At 41.1% G+C, this 21,102-nt stretch overlaps 2 protein-coding genes across 3 annotated transcripts in view; both read left to right on the forward strand.

Moving 5' to 3' along the window:
• The first annotated feature begins 841 nt into the window (after window positions 1-841).
• On the forward strand, window positions 842-20,175 carry LOC115176923 (syndecan-2). Its single transcript, XM_029737321.1, has 5 exons — window positions 842-1,198; window positions 13,614-13,716; window positions 16,154-16,317; window positions 16,487-16,646; window positions 17,550-20,175. Exons 1-5 carry the CDS (start codon window positions 1,139-1,141, stop codon window positions 17,711-17,713), a joined length of 651 nt encoding a protein of 216 aa, XP_029593181.1. The 5' UTR covers window positions 842-1,138; the 3' UTR covers window positions 17,714-20,175.
• A 309-nt stretch (window positions 20,176-20,484) lies between these two features.
• The window catches only part of LOC115176922 (carboxypeptidase Q), a 35,653-nt gene continuing 35,035 nt past the window's right edge, over window positions 20,485-21,102 (forward strand). The window contains exon 1 of one of the 2 annotated variants that reach the window (XM_029737319.1): window positions 20,485-20,701. The gene's annotated coding sequence lies outside the window, so the exon portion shown is untranslated. The other variant, XM_029737320.1, reaches the window with a different exon arrangement.

Raw genomic sequence — 21,102 nt, forward strand, 5'->3', positions numbered from 1 at the left:
GACAAAATATTAGATTACATTTGCCACACTGTGAGCAAGGTATAATCAAAGTCTTATTTACATGATAAGCTTTATTTTGTTCCATGATCCATTATTACATTTGTATTCATATATTGATGTTTTATTTAAGTAAAGTCTATATCTAAGTCTATAGACAACAGTACATCTAAACCACTTGTCAAACTCATTCATTCCAAGGAGGGCCGAGTGTCTGCGGGTTTTCGCTCCTCCAATGTACTTGATTGATTGATGAATTAAGGTCACTAATTACTAAAGAACGCCACTCACCTGACTAGGTCTTAATTGAAAGGAAAACCTCAAAACCCGCAGACACTAGGCCCTCCATGGAATGAGTTTGACACCACTGATCTAACCATTTGAGTGGCGCCCTCTCAGCTCAACGGATGTGAAAACAATAGGTTTAACCAGGGCTCCTCTCCAACCTTGTTCCCGGAGAGCTACCCTCCTGTACGTTTTTATTTCAACCCCAGTTGTTAGTAACCTGATTCATTTTACCAACCAGCTCATTATTAGAATCAGTTGTGCTAGATTAGGGTTGGAGCGAAAACCTACAGGACGATAGCTCTCCAGGAACAGTGTTGGAGAGCCCTGGTTTAGACCCGTCACTGTATTGTGTGAGGTGTTATACTACCCCGGTATGCTGCCTTGGTGTCAGAAGTGAGATAGGACTCAGGGTTCATAACCTGTGTAGGCATACTCTACTAGCCTATCATAACTCATTCACTTGTGGCTATGTCAAATTAAATGATCACTGCACACTCAAGTGAATGACGCTTCTTTATGTTCCAAGTATCTGTCAACCAATTATAGAAGACGCTTTCCCAACTACCTTGTTTCCGCAATGGATGTTGCGTTCCAAGCTGGGCGCATCAGTACATGTAATAGCGCGTGCTTCCGCTTGTCCCTTTTCAGTAGAAAAGTACTAGGAAAAACGGGAAATAAACTATTTTATTCGGAGAGAAACATCGAGTGGGGAGGATCTAGCTTTGCTCGTTTTGGAATAATTCGATTGGGAGAGAGAGAGGTGTCTACAACTGTGAAGATAATTATATTTTTTTGTATGAGCGCTAGCTAATAGATCTATTTTTCGCCACGGTTTGTTCTTTCCAAAGGAATAATGACGAACACATGGATGCTATTGACTCTCGCGGTGGCGACCTGTTTTATGAGTGAAACGGTGAGTAAAGTTGTCAGGACAAGAAAAGTAATATTTAAAATGTGTTTTGTTAAACCTCGCGCGGTAAGGAGCTGCTGAAATAGTTTTTAAACGGGCTTTGGTTTCGATGTAGGCTATTTTGCATGCTTGTCTCACTCGCGTTCTTCATAACCTCTGCGAGTAATTTATCTGGCTACTTTTACAAGTAAAGAAGTCAAGGTAACTATTGTTATTTATGTATTCCCCTTTTCTTTCCCTTGTGCACTTCCCATATGACTGAAGTCTTACCACATTGTGGCCCAAATGATAAGGATACCTTTTTACAGTTGCCCTTAAAAGCACGTGTATGATTAATATTTGTATAAAGCCAAATTCATTATCGCAGAGTTACTTTAGTTTGATTCCACAGTGGTGAAATATGATTTAAGAGGTGGTGTGGAACTATAGTTCCTTGGTCAAAACAGATTAAATGGTTCCATTTAACCAGGCTGAGAACACAGGCATCTCAGTGTTGCCTTTTAACAAGTGTCCAATAACCTCCTATTGAAAGACACGTTGAACAACTACTGAATTGTCCATCAGTGGAGTTAATGACACATTTTATAGGGTTGTATACTTTTCCTCTCCGTCTGCCACTACAGTAGACATGGCTCTATCATTGGCACGGTGATGCCGTTGCCTAACTAACATGGCCATTGCTATGAAGCAGCAGTTTTGCACTTGGCTGCACGGAGCATCTGTGTTAATTAGCCCCAGCCTTCCAACCTGGATTGTTTTAGAAACAAAACTCAATAAAGGGCCCTGATCTCTGATTTAAAGTGAATTGGGGGGGGTGCAGGGTTCTATAGTTGTAGTAGTTGTGACGGTATCAACCTATGGGCATTCTACTAAAGTGAAGGTGGGTGAATGAAGTTATTTTTGGGTGATGTGTGTTTAACTGTGGTGAAGGCTGCACCCCCACGCTCCCCTCTAACATTAGGTCAGACTCCTCATTTAGAGCCTTTGACTGTATTTGGCCCATTCAGGATTTCAGACACCACCATCGCTCATCCCCTTCCATTTTCCAGCACAAAACATAAACACCAGCTCTGAGAGGCAGCACTTTTCTCTAATTCATTACATCTTGGACCGGACTCTAACCTCCATCAGTATCCATCTTTTTGTTAATGCGGAACCAGAGAAACTATTGCTCTAGATTTATCTCAATATTAAACTGAGATGTCGACACATCATATCATCACAGTCACTGAAAGTACTTCATGTACTATACCACTGTCACCATGATATCTGACCTGATTGGTATTAAAGTCAACAGTGAAGGAACATCTACTGTTTAGGTGGAACTGAAATGACATCACTTGTCATATCATCACCAGCGTTGTGTCATTGAAAGGGCTTCATACAGATGTACCACATCAAATACTAAGGCATGGTTGGGAATAACTTCAACAGTATAGAAACATATGGAGTTGGATGTACTTAACTGTCTGTGATCAAGGCTCTAGAAATCCTGAATGAGAAAAGTAATGAAATACTAGCCTGACAAATAGGATTTCTTGAGAGGATGGAAAATGGTCACATACCGCAGCTTCAGTACTGACTGCTACTCTCATTCCTCCCCTGCCTCAATTAGCTTAGCAAATGTGAAGTTCTCAGAGAGAACCTGGGGGTGGCTAGGCAGCCTTGTGATGTACACACCGTCTGCTCTGTATCTATGAAGCCCTGAAGTTGTCAACTGGATAATGAAACTGTAGGTTGTTTGGCTCAGATCTGAAGGTCAATAATAACAGATGTTAGTTTTCAACCTTTCTTGACAATTGTAGCCTATGCCTGAAGATTTAGTAAATGTTTGGACTTCTCTTTTTTTGTGTGGTTTTGAATTGATTGTACATGGAATTGTGATCATTGCTACTCTGATCATACATCCTAGAGTGAAAGTTAACCTTAACGTAACATTTTCTAGAAGAGCGTGGACCGTGGTCAAACGCAAGATGTTCCATGACGTTGTATACTGACAGCTTGCTGTGGTGTTATGCCAGCCAACTTTGTTTACCCAGTTGAAAAGCATCAAAGAGAGAATACCCCTCTCTGCTCTTTGCTGATAGATGTGACTGGTACTAAATGTTCTTTGCCTTGCGTTACTTCCATATATGGCGATAACGCTTTCCTGAAAACAAAAACACCCACTCCAGATGTTTTTGTACTGTATGTATCTGGCAGATGTGCTCTCAATAGACATTAGTGTTATTTTTAGAGACCACTGAAGCTGTATGTGAGTCAGAGGTGACTGTCTGGAGGTGAAAGACGGTGTGATTTGGACTCTGAATCCACATGTTCTATGTCCTCCTGACCCTCTTGTGTTAATTGATGCACAGAAGGACAGACTGACAAGCTGTGATAATGATATTATCAATGCGAAACAGGAACTAATTAGTTTTATTTCCTTTGGAACTGCAGTCTCACACAAGATCCTAAATGGTGGTATTTTCTGTCTGACCTTAATTTGAGGATATTTTAAATACGTTTTTAAATGTTTCCTGTCAGCAGGAGGGAGGCCCTCGCCAGTGTTAGTCATGCATGCAGTACACAGGGTAGAGTATGTACTGTCGAACTGATCAGCGCTGACTGGATAGGGCTGGCCTGGGAGTCATGCAGCTTCACATGTAAGTGGAGCTGTGCTCCATTGGTATTTCTACTCATTTTCCCCAGCTCCCTTTGTCTCCTTCTCTCTCAACGGCTCTGTAAGAGGCTTGCCTTTTATCTGTCCACCAAAGCTTGTCTGGAATTTTAAACATATTTGCAGGGTTGAGCTTGTTGCTGGGTCAAATACACAAGCATTTCAGTACACCTGCGATAACATCTGCTAAATATGTGTATGTGATAAATCAGAACTGATTTGAATACTTGTGGGGTTGAGCTTGTTGCTGGGTCAAATACTTGTGGGGTTGAGCTTGTTGCTGGGTCAAATACTTGTGGGGTTGAGCTTGTTGCTGGGTCAAATACTTGTGGGGTTGAGCTTGTTGCTGGGTCAAATACTTGTGGGGTTGTGGTTTGACAGCTTTGTTGATTGACTTTTTTAAAGGTCTGAGATTCTCCACTTAGGTCACTACCTCCCATCTGAAGAATCTATCACTTGTCACTTGGGTTAAATCAATTATTTATATTTTGCGACAATTTAAGGGAGGGAAGTTTCTCACAGAGCCTGTGTTGATCTTTCAACACTGGGGATTATTTTTTTCTCTGAGGATTTTCTGTGTTTTTGTAGAACACTGCTAAGCATATCACAGATTGTCAAAGAATTTCAACAGTACACATTTGGGATCCTTTTCTAGAGCCAGAGGGAGCCTGACTTGGCCCACAGCTATCAGAACTGAAAAGTCAAGATTGATATTTTAGTCATTTAGGAGATGCTTTTTATCCAGAGTGACTTACAGGAACAATTAGGGTTAAGTGCCTTGTTCAAGGACACACCACAACATTTTTCACCTAGTCTGCTCAGGGATTTAAACCAACAACCTTTCGGCTAATGGCCCAATGCTCTCTACAAGGTGTCGAAAGTGTTCCACAGGGATGCTGGCCCATGTTTACACCGATGCTTGACACAAGTGTGGGAAGCAAAGTTGGCTGCATGTGGTGGACCATTTTTGATACACACGGGAAACTGTTCAGTGTGGAAAAACCCAGCAGTGTTGCAGTTCTTGACACAATCAAACCAGTACGCCTGGCAACTACTACCATACCCCGTTCAAAGGCACTGCAATATTTTGTCTAGCCCATTCACCCTCTGAATGGCACACATACACAATCCATGTCTCAAGGCTTAAAAATCATTTTTTTAACCTGTATCCTCCCCTTCATCTACACTGATTGAAGTGGATTTAACATGCGGCATCAATAAGGGATCATAGATTTCACCTGGTCAGTCTGTCATGGAAAGAGCAGGTGTTCTTTCTGTTTTGTCCACTCAATATGTCTGGTGTTTTATAGTAATCTATGTTAATAAAATGGTCTGTCCACATGAGATTCTTTTATAGTGATAACTCTCTCAGGTACTCAGATGTCTGCTCTCATTTGGTACTGATGCCAGTTGTTCATGATCTAGTTGCTGATTGTTCTGACCCAGTTGTGTGTTCATAATCTAGTTGCTATTTGTTCTAACCCAGGTGTGGCGAATGGGCCAGCGGTCTGTCTGCTTCAGGACTAATTCTTCTGGCTCTTGGGTGACTGTAGATCTTTTTGGCATCATCAAGGCCTGAAGAACCTTTTCATAAAGAAGCATGTCATTAGTGTTGAACAGGAACATGAAGGGTATCAGATGTACTGTAACGACTGTAGTTTATACTTGGGACATAGGCCCCCATCCTCCTACTGGGATGCCAGAGCACTTTTATGTGAGGCATGTAATTACTTCTATTCATATGGTAATATTACAAGTCATATAGATTTACAGAATTTTACCTGGATATGGTCGCATCATGTTGACCTTCAGCGGGAATATGGGCTCAGTGTTTGGGTCATCAGCAAGGACCCTGGCCTTGGTGTCGGCAGCTGGCCCGCATCTCCCTCCCGACCAAATGCGCCCACATTGACCATGGTGAAGCGGTACTTTGCATTGCGGACTGTCATCCGGACTATTGTGAAATATCCCTTGTAGTTGTAGTACTCGCTACCAGAGTTTGCTGGAGCTCGGATCTGAATATGCTTCCCTTCGACTGCTCCTACAAAACTGATAATTCCAACGATCCCAAAACTCTCAGGTGATTTCGGCCCATTTTGCTACTGAAGGATAAGCAACAAAATCTGCCTTCGAGACATGCCAGATAGCCTGGCAAGCTTTGCTGACGATGGCAAACTGTTTCCTAGCTTATAACTAGCATCAATGCTTTTGCTGTGTGTTGCCAAAAACATCCAAAAGTACTGAACATGTCTTCCCTTTTCAATGCTTTGCATAGGTCAGACTAGAGACATGTATTCTCAATTGTCCCCTCTTGTAGTGATCAGTGGACCAACATGCCATTTTCTCCCTCGTGAGAAATAAAAACAAACGACTAGTAAGAGCAGTTCAAGCTCTTCTAATTTGGAGGCAGACATGTTTGCTTTTGTAGCTAGTTAAATCCTGAAAGTAAATTTGTATCTGGAGTGTTAAGAGATATATTTTATACCAATTATTTTTTATCCTTATAGTACAAGCATAACACCAGACATGTAGCTAGCTAGTACTTGTAAACAGGCAATTACACGGGATCCAAAAGTTAAATATAGTCGCTAGCTAGAGTGAGTGTCTGGGCCCCTCATGACTCCACCTATGAACATGCACGTGATCTACGTACATAAACAGTGTAGAGGCCTTAAAGCTGTGTGTGTGGCGGCATCACATCATAGAATATCACAAACGGAGACAAATCCATAGCTTCTCTGTCTGACCAAGCCTGGGGTATAGTTTAAGAACTTGTGAAAAACTATATCATTGAGCCTGAATTTAGACAGTAATTGCTTAGTAATCCTGTCTTTTGAAGTGATTTCATGTGCAGACTCATTTGCTGTCAGCTGTTTTACTCTGGCATTAACAGAAAGATGCAATGAATTTCTATCTGCTTTACATTAGCTAGATTTTGCACAACTGAACTTTGCTTTTCCTTGGCTACTCCTGAAACTCCCACTCATGTCCCCTGTTCATGTCTTGGCTCAGGTAATCCCTAGACGATGACAGAAGTGTCAAACCGTGATTACCTGGATGGAAAACGGAGGCAGAAAATGTGTTTTGCTATAAATGATTGTTAGATTTCCTGTTCCCAACTCATGAACTCTGACCCCTGAAAGCTTCCTGGAATAATAAAATATCAAATTAGTCTTATCTATTGCAAAGTATTGCATTAGATATGAAAGTATTAGATGTTTTCCTATTTAGTATGTGCTGGACATAAAGTGGTCATTCCACAGAGCTACTACCTAAATCCTGCAATGCAGCTTTGATTGAATGTAGTCCTTAACATTTAAGGTTAGAGTTGAAGGAGTGTGGATCACCCAGCCCTCACACAGGGTCCCACACCACAGTAAACTACTTCATACTCGCACTACTGTAGTGTTCAATTATGTCCAAGGACCAAAATTAATGTCTTTATTTAATCTTCATTTATACAGGTAAGTATAAATGAACACATGCATAGACAGCAGTGAGAGAGGCTTGGAGTATAAGAAGCTCTGACGAGTAGTGGCAACTAGAGGTCGACCGATTAATCGGAATGGCCGATTTAATTAGGGCCGATTTCAAGTTTTCATAACAATCGGTATTTTTGGCCACCAATTTGCTTATTTTTAAAAATAAATATTTAACTAGGCATGTCAGTTAAGAACACATTCTTATTTTCAATGACGGCCTAGGAACGGTGGGTTAACTGCCTTGTTCAGGGGCAGAAGGACAGATTTTTACCTTGTCAGCTCAGGGATTCAATCTTGCAACCTTACGGTTAACTAGTCCAACGCTCAACCTTACGGTTATCTAGCCTGTCCTGCATTTCATATAAACGGTGCGCATTCACGAAAAAGGACTGTCGTTGCTCCAACTTGTACCTAACCATAAACATCAATGTCTTTCTTAAAATCAATACACAAGTATATATTTTTAAACCTGCATATTTAGTTAATATTGCCTGCTAACATGAATTTCTTTTAACTAGGGAAAATGTGTCACCTCCGCAACAGTCAGGGTATATGCAGCAGTTTGGGCCACCTGGCTCGTTGCGAACTGTGAATACTATTTCTTCCTAACAAAGACAGCCGACTTCGCCAAACGGGATGATTTAACAAAAGTGCATTTGTGCACAATCGTTGCGCGACTGTACCTAACCATAAACATCAATGCCTTTCTTAAAATCAATACACAGAAGTATATATTTTTAAATCTGCATATTTAGCTAAAATATATCCAGGTTAGCAGGCAATATTAACCAGGTGAAATTGTCACTTCTCTTCCGTTCATTGCACGCAGAGTCAGGGTACATGCAACAGTTTGGGCCGCCTGGCTCGTTGCAAACTAATTTGCCAGAATTTTACGTAATTATGACATAACATTGAAGGTTGTGCAATGTAATAGGAATATTAAGACTTATGGATGCCACCCGTTAGAGAACCGTTCTGTATTTTATCTATTTCACTGAAAGAATAAACGTGATAGTTTCCGGATTCGACCGTATTAATGACCTAAGGCTCGTGTTTGTGTGTTATTATGTTATAATTAAGTCTATGATTTGATAAAGCAATCTGACTGAGCGACGGTAGGCACCAGCAGGCTCGTAAGCATTCATTCAAACAGCACTTTCGTGCATTTTGCCAGCAGCTTTCGCAATGCATTGCGCTGTTTATGACTTCAAGCCTATCAATTCCCAAGATTAGGCTGGTGTAACCGATATGAAATGGCTAGCTAGTTAGCGGGTGCGCGCTAATAGCGTTTCAAATGTCACTCGCTCTGAGACTTGGAGTAGTTGTTCCCCTTGCTCTGCATGGGTAACGCTGCTTCGAGGGTGGCTGTTGTCGATGTGTTCCTGGTTTGAGCCCAGGTAGGAGCGAGGAGAGGGACGGAAGCTATGCTGTTACACTGGCAATACTAAAGTGCCTATAAGAACATCCAATAGTCATAGGTATATGAAATACAAATGGTATAGCGAGAGTCCTATAACTACAACCTAAAACTTCTTACTTGGGAATATTGAGGACTCATGTAACAAGGAACCACCAACTTTCATATGTTCTCATGTTCTGAGCAAGGAACTTAAACGTTAGCTTTCTTACATGGCACATAATGCACTTTTACTTTCTTCTCCAACACTTTGTTTTTGCATTATTTAAACCAAATTGAACATGTTTCATTATTTATGAGGCTAAATTGATTTTATTGATGTATTATATTAACTTAAAATAAGTGTTCAATTCTGTATTGTTGTAATTGTCATTATTACAAATGCATTGTAAAAATCGGCCGATTAATCGGCAGCGGCTTTTTTGGCCCTCCAATAATCGGTATCGAAAAATCATAATCGTTCGACCTCTAGTGACAACGTCTCTCTTTGAAAGACCACGCTTGACACAATCATATTTTGTGCACACTGAAACTAGCACATGTAATCTCACCATAATTTGGTTGTCACTCTCTGATATAATTTCATAACATACACTACATCTAGTTCCTCCATTCAGGTACAGTCAATAAAACATATATCCCCAGAATGTGTGACTCCAGTAAGTTCGCTCTCTGCCCCCCTCCAAGAAGACGTACAGTATTACTGGAAAACCCAGGCCAGTAGAATATCCCAGCCTCATAGCCCTAGTACAACACCTGTGTTTATTAAATCATATGAAGAATACCAGACATGCCTCTGGTCTGAATGGGCTGTATTCATCCTGTTAGTTTCTGCAACAGTTCTGGTGGAGCGCTGGCACCGTCTAGTAGTTAGTTAATGTTCTTCCTGTGTACTCCTGAGGGGCTGCGAATGTCAGCAGCTGGTTGGACAGCTACTACTTTGGCAAGGTCTGCATCCCAAATGGCACCCAGTTCCCTATGTAGTGCACTACGTTTGACCAGGGCCCATCAAAAGTAGTCCACTAAATAAGGAATAGAGAGCCATTTGGATGTAGCCTAGAGCTGCTGTGCACTGCATGAAGCTGAGCCCTCGGCAGATGTGGGTTAATATTGTAACCCACACCTGTAACATCTGTGCTGCTTCCCAACACTGTGGAAGGAAGCTGGTTACTACAGAGCTCCTGTACTGTTGGTCCACATGCTGGGTTATTGTCTTGGTAGACCTGTTTGGTTGAATTCATGGTGTTGCTGTCATTGGGTGATGCTGACAGACGGTGTGTGTGTATATATATTTATGGTCAGTGTTGCTGGCAGCTTTGGATGTTATTTAATGTGTGAATGTAAGCAGCACAGAACGTCCTGTTTTCCTCTGGCTGTCCGACAGGGCTATGCTGAGAAACAACACAGCCAGGACTTCAGGGCATAGAGGAGGACTTTCAAAGGAAATCCAATGTTTTTCATGTTGAGATTACATTCATATCAGGTAGTCATCCTAGATCTGCCTGGAATGTATTTTAAAAAGCCCCATAAGTCCAGTGTTAGTCATATCTTGGCAGGCTCTCTCTTCCCATTACAGCTGACAACTATACCTGTGGAGGAGGAGGGTGACATGATTAGCTGACATGTCCCCAGCATTTGTTGCTGTGATAGCTGCTAACAACAATACCTTAATGATTCAGACCTTTAGTAGGGGCTGGCTGACTGGGCTGTTTGGAAGGAGCTAGCTAGTGAGCAGAGGGAGGGAAGAGGGAGTATTTCCTTTTCAGTTGTAGACTTGGCACAGTCTGAAAGCCCAGTCCTGAGCTCCTCAGCTCCCTGCACAATACCTCACTTGTGCTGCTACTTTGGCCCAGGAATGTGAGGCTCACCTTCATGTGTCTGACAGCAGTTTGTTTTGGAATGAGAGATATTATTCACCACCACATCGTACTGCTGCAAACATCGTTTTCTCATCGCCTCTTCGCTCTCCCTCTCTGAAGAGTTGAGGCAGTCCCATATGATGCTGTTAACCCCCATAAACCACTGCTTTAGATAGTCCGTTCTAGTCATAAGATGTGGAAGTAATTGATCCTCACATCTTGAACAGTGTATTTTGTCAAGGCATGTTTGCTACGTGTGGGCTAGGTGCAAAAATGTTGTTCAGAGACTAATCATAAAGCATACTTTCGTGTGTTCACATCGACCTCTGGAAAACAGAGCCTGACACAATCTTAGCCTGTTCTTAGACAAAGCCTAACCTAACACTACTATCTAATAAGCTTCCCTGTGGCTCAGTTGGTAGAGCATGGTGTTTGCAACGCCAGCATGGTGTGTGCAACGCCAGGGTTGTGGGTTCCACTCCCACGGGGGGGGCAGTACAAATGCATGAAAATAAATGTATGCAATCACTACTGTAAGTCGCTCTGGATAAGAGCGTCTGCTAAATGACAAAAAATGTAAATGAATGCCGGCAGCATGAAATGGGGCCTTCCAGTTGTACTCTGTACTGTACCGGGGCCTGATCTGAGTCCTTGACTAATCCTGACCAACAAAGGGCAGGGCTGTTTAACGTCTGGGAGTCTGTATTGATGTTGTACTTCATGATGTTGTACTTCATGATGCAGTGGCTGGGCATTCACACTGACTAGACTACTGTATGGTCACTGGCTGACCCTGAGAGTCTCCATCGTTCTCACAATGTTATATCTATTGGATGTTTGGGGTCAACTTGACATTTGTCATAACACTTGTCTGCTTCAGAGGCTAAATCAGCTGAGTAGACCTGGGTCAAATACTTTTAAATACTGGGAAGTGTTTTCAGGGCTGGCAAATGGAAGTAGTGTACAGTCATTCATGACTCCAGTCATACATAGTGTACAGTAGATATCAGGCACTCGTGACGCCAATCCTACTCTTCATAGTGTACATGTGGTCTTCTAGGATTAGTCACCACTGAGCATACAGTGTCAGAGGGGTCCGTTTGTGTTATCTTTTCTCCAATACTATTGGTCCATTACCATGTCAATCAACGCTTGAATAGAAACGTAGCTTACACTCTGGATTTTGATGCCAACGCAGTCGCTAAAGTCCCATTCATTTTCATTGCAGCCTGGTTTGAATGCCACGGTTATGCATAATGTGTACTAACACTGTTAAGTAGCACTATGTGGTCTTCTAGCATTAGTTGACATGGGAGCCCTTATATACATTGTTTTCCTGCATTACTTCCTGTCTTATGTTCTGCCTGCTGCGTTCTCTATAGTAGGTTGCATAGCAAACAAAAGATGATTCACTGTGTGTGACAGTTTGAAAGACCACTGGAGCACAACACAATGGCACACCAAATATGTGTTTTTGTACAGATGACAATTATTTCCAAAAGGAAATGTTAGTCAGAGGTTAATATGAGTTTGTGGCTTCGAACTGTTTCCCTCAGTGATCCCAGTCGGAGGCCAAAAGGGAAGGTCTTTATCTAGCTGGGTATTCCCTCTTTTCAGCCAGAGCCATTGTTGTGCTCTTTGAAGCATCTGTCTCCTTCAGTGAGTCTGAAATGGCTTGTCCTTTTATTGTGTACTAGGCTCTGCTTCCTTTGAAGCAAGACTCCTTCCTTTTTCTTGCATCATCCTTGTCTCACTCTTTCCCCCCCCCCACTAACAAAGACCTGAAAATTGAACCAGGCTCCTTAGTGTCAACATTCATCAGCGGAGCAAAAAGGCAGACCTCGATGTGCGTGCACACAGAGGGTTCATCCTTAGTACCTTTGTCAGACGTATTGCTTTTGTGGGGATTTTGGGAAGCACAATTGTGTGGAAACATCACATGTCTTGGTGAGTGGCTATGAATGGTGATTTCCATGAGCCCTGACAGGCTAGTTGAAGAGGTGGCCACCAGGCTACTGTGGTGGGCCAGAGATCTAAAGGAATGCAGGGGGTTGGGAGGGAGGACTAGAAGGATCCAGGGTTCAGAGAGTCAGACTAGATGGTTCAATCTGCTCTGAGAGCAGCCTCCTAAAAAGTAGTTTCTCTCTCTTCATTCTTCTGTTCACAATAACACTGCCTTGGGATTGGATGAGCCAGTCAGACAATGACACCTTCCTGTTTTAACCTGCTGTCCACATGCAGAGGAATTACAGGAAGACTGATCCATTTTCTGAAGCAGAAACTAAAGACAATGTAAGATTTGATCCAGGCCTTCATAGCTTCTAAGTGGTATTTCAGGTAATGGGGAGGCTCATCATGAGACGCCTGCTTCTGTTCATTTTTGTTTCCCAGGTAACTGAGATTTAAAAAAATAAATTCATTCTCCCAAAATATGTCCTGATTTTCTTAGCATGGTTCTTTCAAATTTGTTTTGCTCTTGCGCTTCTAATGCCTGTATAAAATAAACAGCATTGTTAGCCTCCACAGTGAAAAGTGTTAGTATAATCTTAAGGGAATCTACACTGGGAATAGTTTGTCATGTGATCACTTATTGAGTATTATTATGGGTCCTGGATGCTGATCAAGGGAAAGGGGGATACCTAGTCAGATGTACAACTGAAATGTGTCTTCTGCATTTAACCCAACCCCTCTGAATCAGAGGTAAGCTGTGGTATATCAGACAATATACCATGGGTATGACGCAAACGCTGTTGTTTACTGTTCTATTTATGTGGAACTATTTTGTAATAGCGATAAGGCGTCTTGGGGGTTTGTGGTATATGGCCAACATGCTAAGGGCTGTATCCTGGCTGTACTCTGCATTACAGCGTTCATAGCCGTGGTATATTGGACATATACCACACCCATCAAGCCTTATTGCCTAAATAGCATGTGGGTACCTGTAGAATTCAATTTATATGGTGGAGACACTTTTTTTGTTCATCTCTTGTTCTCCATTCAGACATTGATCTCGGCCCAGTCGGATTACCTGTATCTGGATGACCTATCAGGAGACTCCGTAGACGACGACGGTTACAACTCTGGCTCCGGGTCCGGTGATATGAGTAAGCAATGGTTACTTTCTTCTAAAATATTTCACCCTTATTTCCTAATGTCATTTACATAGCAACCTGAAAATGCCTTGTTAAGAGTTATAGCTGTATGGAAAGCTATAATTGTACTGGCTCTACGAAGGTCCTAGACGGTGCACAGAAACCTTTTGACTTTGGTTAGACTACTAGGGCACACTGGTACTGCAGGATCACAATGGACCTACGGAGGCGGTGAAAGCACAGATGTTTCACATGCAGTCAACCAAGACTATGTTAATTACCCAGCATATGTCATGTAGAGAGACGTTCAATAATGAATGAGTCATTATTTCATATACCCTAACCTGAAGTGCTACTGAACCATAGACTGTATAATGTACTGTACAAGAACACCCAAACAGATCTGGCTTGCAGTCTATTTCTGAGTCAGTATGGCAGGGGTTGTGTGATGTTATTATGATTTTTCAATGCCGATACCGATTTATTGGAGGCCCAAAAAAGCCGATACCAATTTAATCGGCCGATTAATTTATTATAAAAAATGTATTTGTAATAATGACAATTACAACAATACTGAATGAACACTTTTATTGTAACTTAATATAATACAGCAATCAAATCAATTTAGCCTCAAATAAATAATGAAACATGTTCAATTTGGTTTAAGTAATGCAAAAACAAAGTGTTGGAGAAGAAAGTAAAAGTGCAATATGTGCCATGTAAAAAAAGCTTACGTTTAAGTTCCTTGCTCAGAACATGAGAACATATGAAAGCTGGTGGTTCCTTTTAACATAAATCTTCAATATTCCCAGGTAAGAAGTTTTAGGTCGAGGTTGTTATAGGACTATTTCTCTCTACACCATTTGTATTTCATATACCTTTGACTATTGGATGTTCTTATAGGCACTATAGTATTGCCAGTGTAACAGTATAGCTTCCGTCCCTCTCCTCACCCCTACCTGGGCTCGAACCAGGAACACATCGACAACAGCCACCCTCGAAGCATCGTTACCCATTGCTCCACAAAAGCCGCGGCCCTTGCAGAGCAAGCGGAACAACTACTCCAAGTCTCGGAGTGAGTGATGTTTGAAACGCTATTAGTGCGCACCCCGCTAACTAGCTAGCCATTTCACATCGGTTACACCAGCCTAATCTCGGGAGTTGATAGGCTTGAAGAGTTGCTGGCAAAACACACGAAAGTGCTGTTTGAATGAGTGCTTACGAGCATGCTACTGCCTACCACTGCTCAGTCAGACTGCTCTATCATAGACTTAATTATAACATGATAACACACAGAAATATGAGCCTTAGGTCATTAATATGGTCAAATCTGGAAACTATCATTTCGAAAATAAAACGTTTATTCTTTCAGTGAAATACGGAACCGTTCCGTATTTTATCTTATCTAACGGGTGGCATCCATAAGTCTAAATATTCCGGTTACATTGCACAACCTTCAATGTTATGTCATAATTACGTAAAATTCTGGCAAATTAGTTCGCAACGAGCCAGGCAGCCCAAACTGTTGCATATACCCTGACTCTGCGTACAATGAATGCAAGAGAAGTGACACAATTTCCCTAGTTTAATATTGCCTGCTAACATGAATTTCTTTTAACTAAATATGCAGGTTAAAAAAATATACTTCTGTGTATTGATTTTAAGGCATTGATGGTTATGGTTAGGTACATTCGTGCAACGATTGTGCTTTTGTCGCAAATGCGCTTTTGTTAAATCATCCCCCGTTTGACGAAGTTGGCTGTCTTTGTTAGGAAGAAATAGTATTCACACAGTTTGCAACGAGCCAGGCGGCCCAAGCTGCTGCATATAACCTGACTCTGTTGCACAGAACGCAAGAGAAGTGACGCAATTTCCCTAGTTAATATTGTCTGCTAACATGAATTTATTTTTAACTAAACATGCAGGTTTAAAAAATATACTTGTGTATTGATTTTAAGAAAAGCGCTTTTTTTCACGAATGCACTTGTTAAATCACCCGTTTGGCGAAGTAGGCTGTGATTCAATGATAAATTAACAGGCACCGCATCGATTATATGCAACGCAGGACAAGCTAGATAAACTAGTAATATCATCAAACGTGTAGTTAACTAGTGATTATGATTGATTGTTTTTTATAAGATAAGTTTAATGCTAGCTAGCACCTTACCTTGGCTCCTTGCTGCACTCGCATAACAGGTAGTCAGCCTGCCACGCAGTCTCCTCGTGGAGTGCAATGTAATCGGCCATGATCGGTGTCCAAAAATGCTGATCACCGATTTTGTTATGAACACTTGAAATCGGCCATTCTGATTAATCGTTCAACCTCTAATCATTAGTAGTGAATCCATTAGCACTGGCATTGTTGTGATTTGTTGTTTATCATGTTAGCCCTGCCTGCAAACCAAATTTCTCTTGGGGTCAATACATGTTATATTATTTTCCTTCTCAGCTATCGGTGAGGTCACTGAGCCAGTCAAAGTGAAAAGGGTGTTCGCCGCTCCTGAAGCAGAGCCAACCCAGGACTCTCTACCAGACCTTTCAACCACCGTGATGTTTACATTCACTGACCTGAGCACAGAAATAGCTGAGACAGAAACAAAGACCGAAACAGAGGTATGCCTCTCTTTTTAACTGACTTTAGTGTGGGCTTTTGAGCCGGTAGTGTGGTTGTTTCATTTCACCTCGCACTGCTGGCATGGCAAGGACTTAATAGTATCCCTGTAGTTTTATAGTTGCTGTGAAAATCTAAATCTCTCTTTCTCCCTCTGTCTGTGTGTGTCAGGCCCAGGTCCCTGAACGGTCTCTGGACGTGACGGAGGAGACTGTTATCAGTAGTGAATCTCCTCCCAGCACCACCGGTGCTTCCGGGTTGCTGTACGAGGCAGACACACCCTACGATGTACACTCTGAAAACCTATTCCAGAGGACGGAGGTGCTAGCAGGTATGTTATGGTGTTTATTTATTCAGGAGATCCTATTGACATTAACATCTCTCTTTTTCCAATGAGACCTGAGCATAATGAAAGCAATAAAATATCATGAGACAACACATGTTAAACATCACACAAAAAAAGCGATATACGATAATGATTCATCAAAACGGTAATCTGAAATCTATCAGTTCCAATTGAAGAAATCATTTTTTAATACAGCCCACTATCAGAGATTGGATCTGAAACATGGCCTCTGTCTTAAATTGGGTAACTCTAGACTTTGTTTTTATTGATTCTGAAAGCAGACTCTTTGTCTTGGCGTTTGATAGCAGAGGGAAGGAGACTGAGTCAAGCAACCAACAACACTTCGGGATTGTTTTACAATGAAAGCATGTTATGAATGAAGAGTATAATTGTGACTCCTGAGTCGGCTCCGTCTCATATTTGATTAGTCCATTGATCTTAACTTTGATGCACTAGACTGCAGTTATCAGGTTGCTTTTTCCCATTAATTTCTCAATGTGAATTGTTGCCAAACATTTGATACAAAGCAATCATAGTTCCCTATTAATTGTTCATCCACGTTAACAGAAGGTAATGGGGTTACATTTACTTTACATGTTAGTCATTTAGCAGACGGTCTTATCCAGCGACGTACAATTAGTGCATTCATCTTAATATAGCTAGGTGAGACAACACATCGCAATCATATCATTAATCGGGTTGGGGTAATTACCTTGCCCCACACACAATCTGGTAAAGGTCTATCATATCTGATTTGACTGTTATTAACACTATCTTCTAGCAAGGTTCCACTGTTGTGTTGTCAACACCAATCACTTGTATTGAATTATTGATCAATAAAAGCATCTTCTGACGTGGTTCTTCTCTTCCCCCCCCCCCCCCCCCCAGCGGTGATAGCTGGCGGGGTTATAGGTTTGCTGTTTGCCATCTTCCTTATCCTCCTCCTGGTCTACAGGATGAGGAAGAAGGACGAGGGGAGCTACGTCCTCGGAGAACGCAAGGCCCCTAGCTCAGCCTATCAGAAAGCCCCCACCAAGGAGTTTTATGCCTGAAACACAAGCACTGCCACTATGAGGAGAAACCTCTGGAGCAACATAAAGATGAAGGCTGTGTCCCAAATGGCACCCTATGCCCTCTATCGTGTACTTACTACTTTTAACCAGTATCTGTGCACCATATAGGGTGTCAGTTGGGATGCATACAAAACATCTCATACAGCAGGGTCCTCCTCGCATGCTGTTGGTTGAAATGGTATTGAATGAGGAAGTGTTTCAAGGAGCTTTTTCATATAGCAAATATACTTTTCCTTAATGAGGCCAAACAGGGCTATTGTAAATGTTTCATGTTTTGGATAATTAGAACGGTTGGAGAATTTCCTTGTCATGTGAGAACGTGAAACATATTCATAGATTGTCATGGACTACTTTCTAACTGTAGAGGTACATATTTGTAAGGAAGGAAAAACAACTTTTTTTAAAAGGTCACTGAAATAAAAATGACAGAATATAATTGTCCTATAGCTATTTTATTTTTTCATAGCATGTCCAAAGTGTTTTTTTTTTTTCATTAACTTATGTTTTTCATGTTATGTTTCTAGTCTCAAAGCAATATGGTCTCCAATATAACAACATTTTTTGTTGTTATGCTATTTTTCTTGTCATTGTGTGAAATGAATTACAGGATTCCATAACTACCCAATGTCATCTGGACAAAGCAAAGGACTTTCTAGTAAAACATTACTGATATAAAGCAGTGTTTACCAACTCCACTCTCCAACAGTACACATTTTTGTTGTAGTCCCTGACAAACTTGCCTGATAAGTTGAATCAGGTGAGTTTGTCTGGGGCTACAACAACGTGTATTGTTGGAGGTACTCGAGGCCTGGAGTTAAGAAACACTGATTTAAATGGTACTCTTAAGGGCAGGGGTGTGAAACTCATTCCACGGTGGGCCTAGTGTCTGGGTTTTTGTTTTTTCTTCTGAAGACCTAGACAACCTGGTGAGGTGTTTGATTGATTAAGGTCCCTAATTAGTAATCAAGTACAAGGGAGGAGTGAACCCACACACTCAGCCCTCGGTGGAATGAGTTTGACACGTGCTTTGAGGAGTGCATTATATCACAGGAGGTGGGTGGCACCTTAATTGGGGAGAATGGGCTCATGGTAATGTATCAAACACATGGTTTCCAGGTGTTTGATGCCATTCTTATGAGCCGTTCTCCCTCAGCAGCCTCCACTGATATAAGTACTCTGTTTCTGTTACCCAAAATATAGAGGAACCTTTTCAGTAGGTTTCACTATTGGTCCATGAATTTTCTCCTCCGATCACAATGGTATGTTAAGACTTGGGTGTTTTATAAACAAACCTGCAAAACTTTTCTGACTAATTTATGCTATAAAAGCTGATATTTCATTTATCTGCAGTTTTTAAATGACTTGCTAGATATGGGGAACTAATGCTAATGAACAGTCCTATGCGCTCAACTCTTTTCAGTTGACATTGTAATGACTTTAGTACAGTGATTTACTCTAGCCACAGATGGGACACCGGACGTCTCTGTAATATCCGTTTCAACTTTCGAATCTGACAGATTTTCAGTCAAAGTCCAGGGCGCTTTCCCAAATGGCACCCTAGAGCCATATGAACCCTGGTCAAAACCAGTGCACTAAATAGGAACTAGGGTGCTATTTGTGATATAGTCCCAGTGAACAGGACATGGTGTACCATATTACTTATCTGTTCCCCCTTTTTAGCATCTGTGAAGAATTATGAATGTCTACTATAGAAAAATTTTCCTCTTCCCTAAAAAAATAACTTCTGATCACTGGGTTATGTTTATCTCATGGTACGTAATTATTGAATAAAGGTACTTACAGTAAGACTTTCCTTGGACTTGGAACAGTGTTTTTGCCATTTATCACATGTGACACAATCTCCCCATTTATTTTTGTTACCTTTAGTCCTGACTATTCTAAAGGTAGACTCAGCGAAATTATGTAGATGCATAAAGTAAAACGGCATAGTGGGTCAATTTCCACAACTAAGAGCGTTAGAGCGTGAGGCTAAACTTCTCCGCTGTTTTGGTCCCGTGGCTGCCACATTGTAAGAGTGCCGTGAAGGGAACCCATGCACATGTGCAAATACTGTATGTGTGAGCAAAATCTTGCTCATTGAAATATCTGCAGTGCTGCTTGTGCAACATAATTTCACTGACTACCTTTAAGTCAGTGGTGCATCTGTATAATGTCTGTACTATAATTTATATATTAACTTATATTACATATTAGAAATATGTTAGTTCAAGTATATTGATGTATATTCACAAATGTTTTAAGCCTTACGTGCCTACCATTTTTTTTACTGTTTGGGACATAGGATGTCTTCTCAGTGGCATGATGAAGTAGTAGTCATGAATATAAGCACAGGATACTGATGGCAACATGGTGTTACAAAAGCAGTGTTGTATGTTATGATGGGAGACACTACTGAATAAACAATGTGGCTTAATATTAAATAGTATTCAAATGTGCTTTCTTCTCTCTGGGTTGGTTGTATTTCTGATAAGGCTCCAACATATTGTGTCTGTGTTCTTTGGAATGTTGACACTTACAAAGTAAATGTGAGAATATAACTTGCAGCACAAATACCATATGTGGTATCTCAGATTTCATGTGCAAGCTGAAATAAATGTAAAAAATATAAATAGATTTTGTTAGTTTGCGATCTCTGATCAAAACACTAAACAAACAGGCTGCTGTGAGCTAAATGTTTGCTCATGCCAAGTCATGCAGAAAGAAAAGCAAAATGTCCGCAGTAAACATCAAGGGTAGTTTTTTTATTACAATTTAGTAAAGAAAACAAAGCAAAATTGAACTGTCAACGAAAGTGAAAACGCATGGCTGTCCCTACTGAATTGCCGTAGTCATTCAAATATCACGGAAGTTATTTTGAAATTGATAAATAGCTAGAAGGAATAACATATATTGTGAATTATTCCATCTGTCAAGACGATCAGCAATTTACCAACTAACTAGAGGAAGGTTTGTTCTTTTTTGTGTCCTAATTTAAAAGTCCTTTCATGTTTCGCTAGTTAGGAATCACAACGACTGACATAACGTTAGCTATACGGATGCTTGTGGCTTGCTTCCTTGTTTTGCTATGCATTTCACTGCGTCAATTAGCCGACTAAACTCTATGACTCGTGTGGACCGACGTCACATTTGTTTTAATAAAAAAAAGAATGATTTGAGCACCCAAAGAATAGCCTGCAAGTACACGGAACAATGTCTCTGAAATCTGTAGTTATTGAAAAAATGAGTTACGTCGGAGCTCCAGTCCGCCCATACTTGTCTCCGCTATACCTCAATACGTTTCTGTTCACAGTAATGAAGTAAACACTGGCACGTGTAGCGTGCTGTCATATTTTAAGCAAATTTGGGAA

The sequence above is a fragment of the Salmo trutta genome, chromosome 37, assembly GCF_901001165.1.
Source record: "Salmo trutta chromosome 37, fSalTru1.1, whole genome shotgun sequence".
Taxonomy (NCBI): domain Eukaryota; kingdom Metazoa; phylum Chordata; class Actinopteri; order Salmoniformes; family Salmonidae; genus Salmo; species Salmo trutta.

Excerpts from the sequence above, each read along its gene's own strand:
- LOC115176923 (XM_029737321.1), top strand. The coding sequence starts at position 1,139 with ATGACGAACACATGGATGCTATTGACTCTCGCGGTGGCGACCTGTTTT. Across the intron at positions 16,318-16,486 it reads AAACAAAGACCGAAACAGAG|GCCCAGGTCCCTGAACGGTC; the intron begins GTATGCCTCTCT and ends TGTGTGTGTCAG. Across the intron at positions 16,647-17,549 it reads GAGGACGGAGGTGCTAGCAG|CGGTGATAGCTGGCGGGGTT; the intron begins GTATGTTATGGT and ends CCCCCCCCCCAG.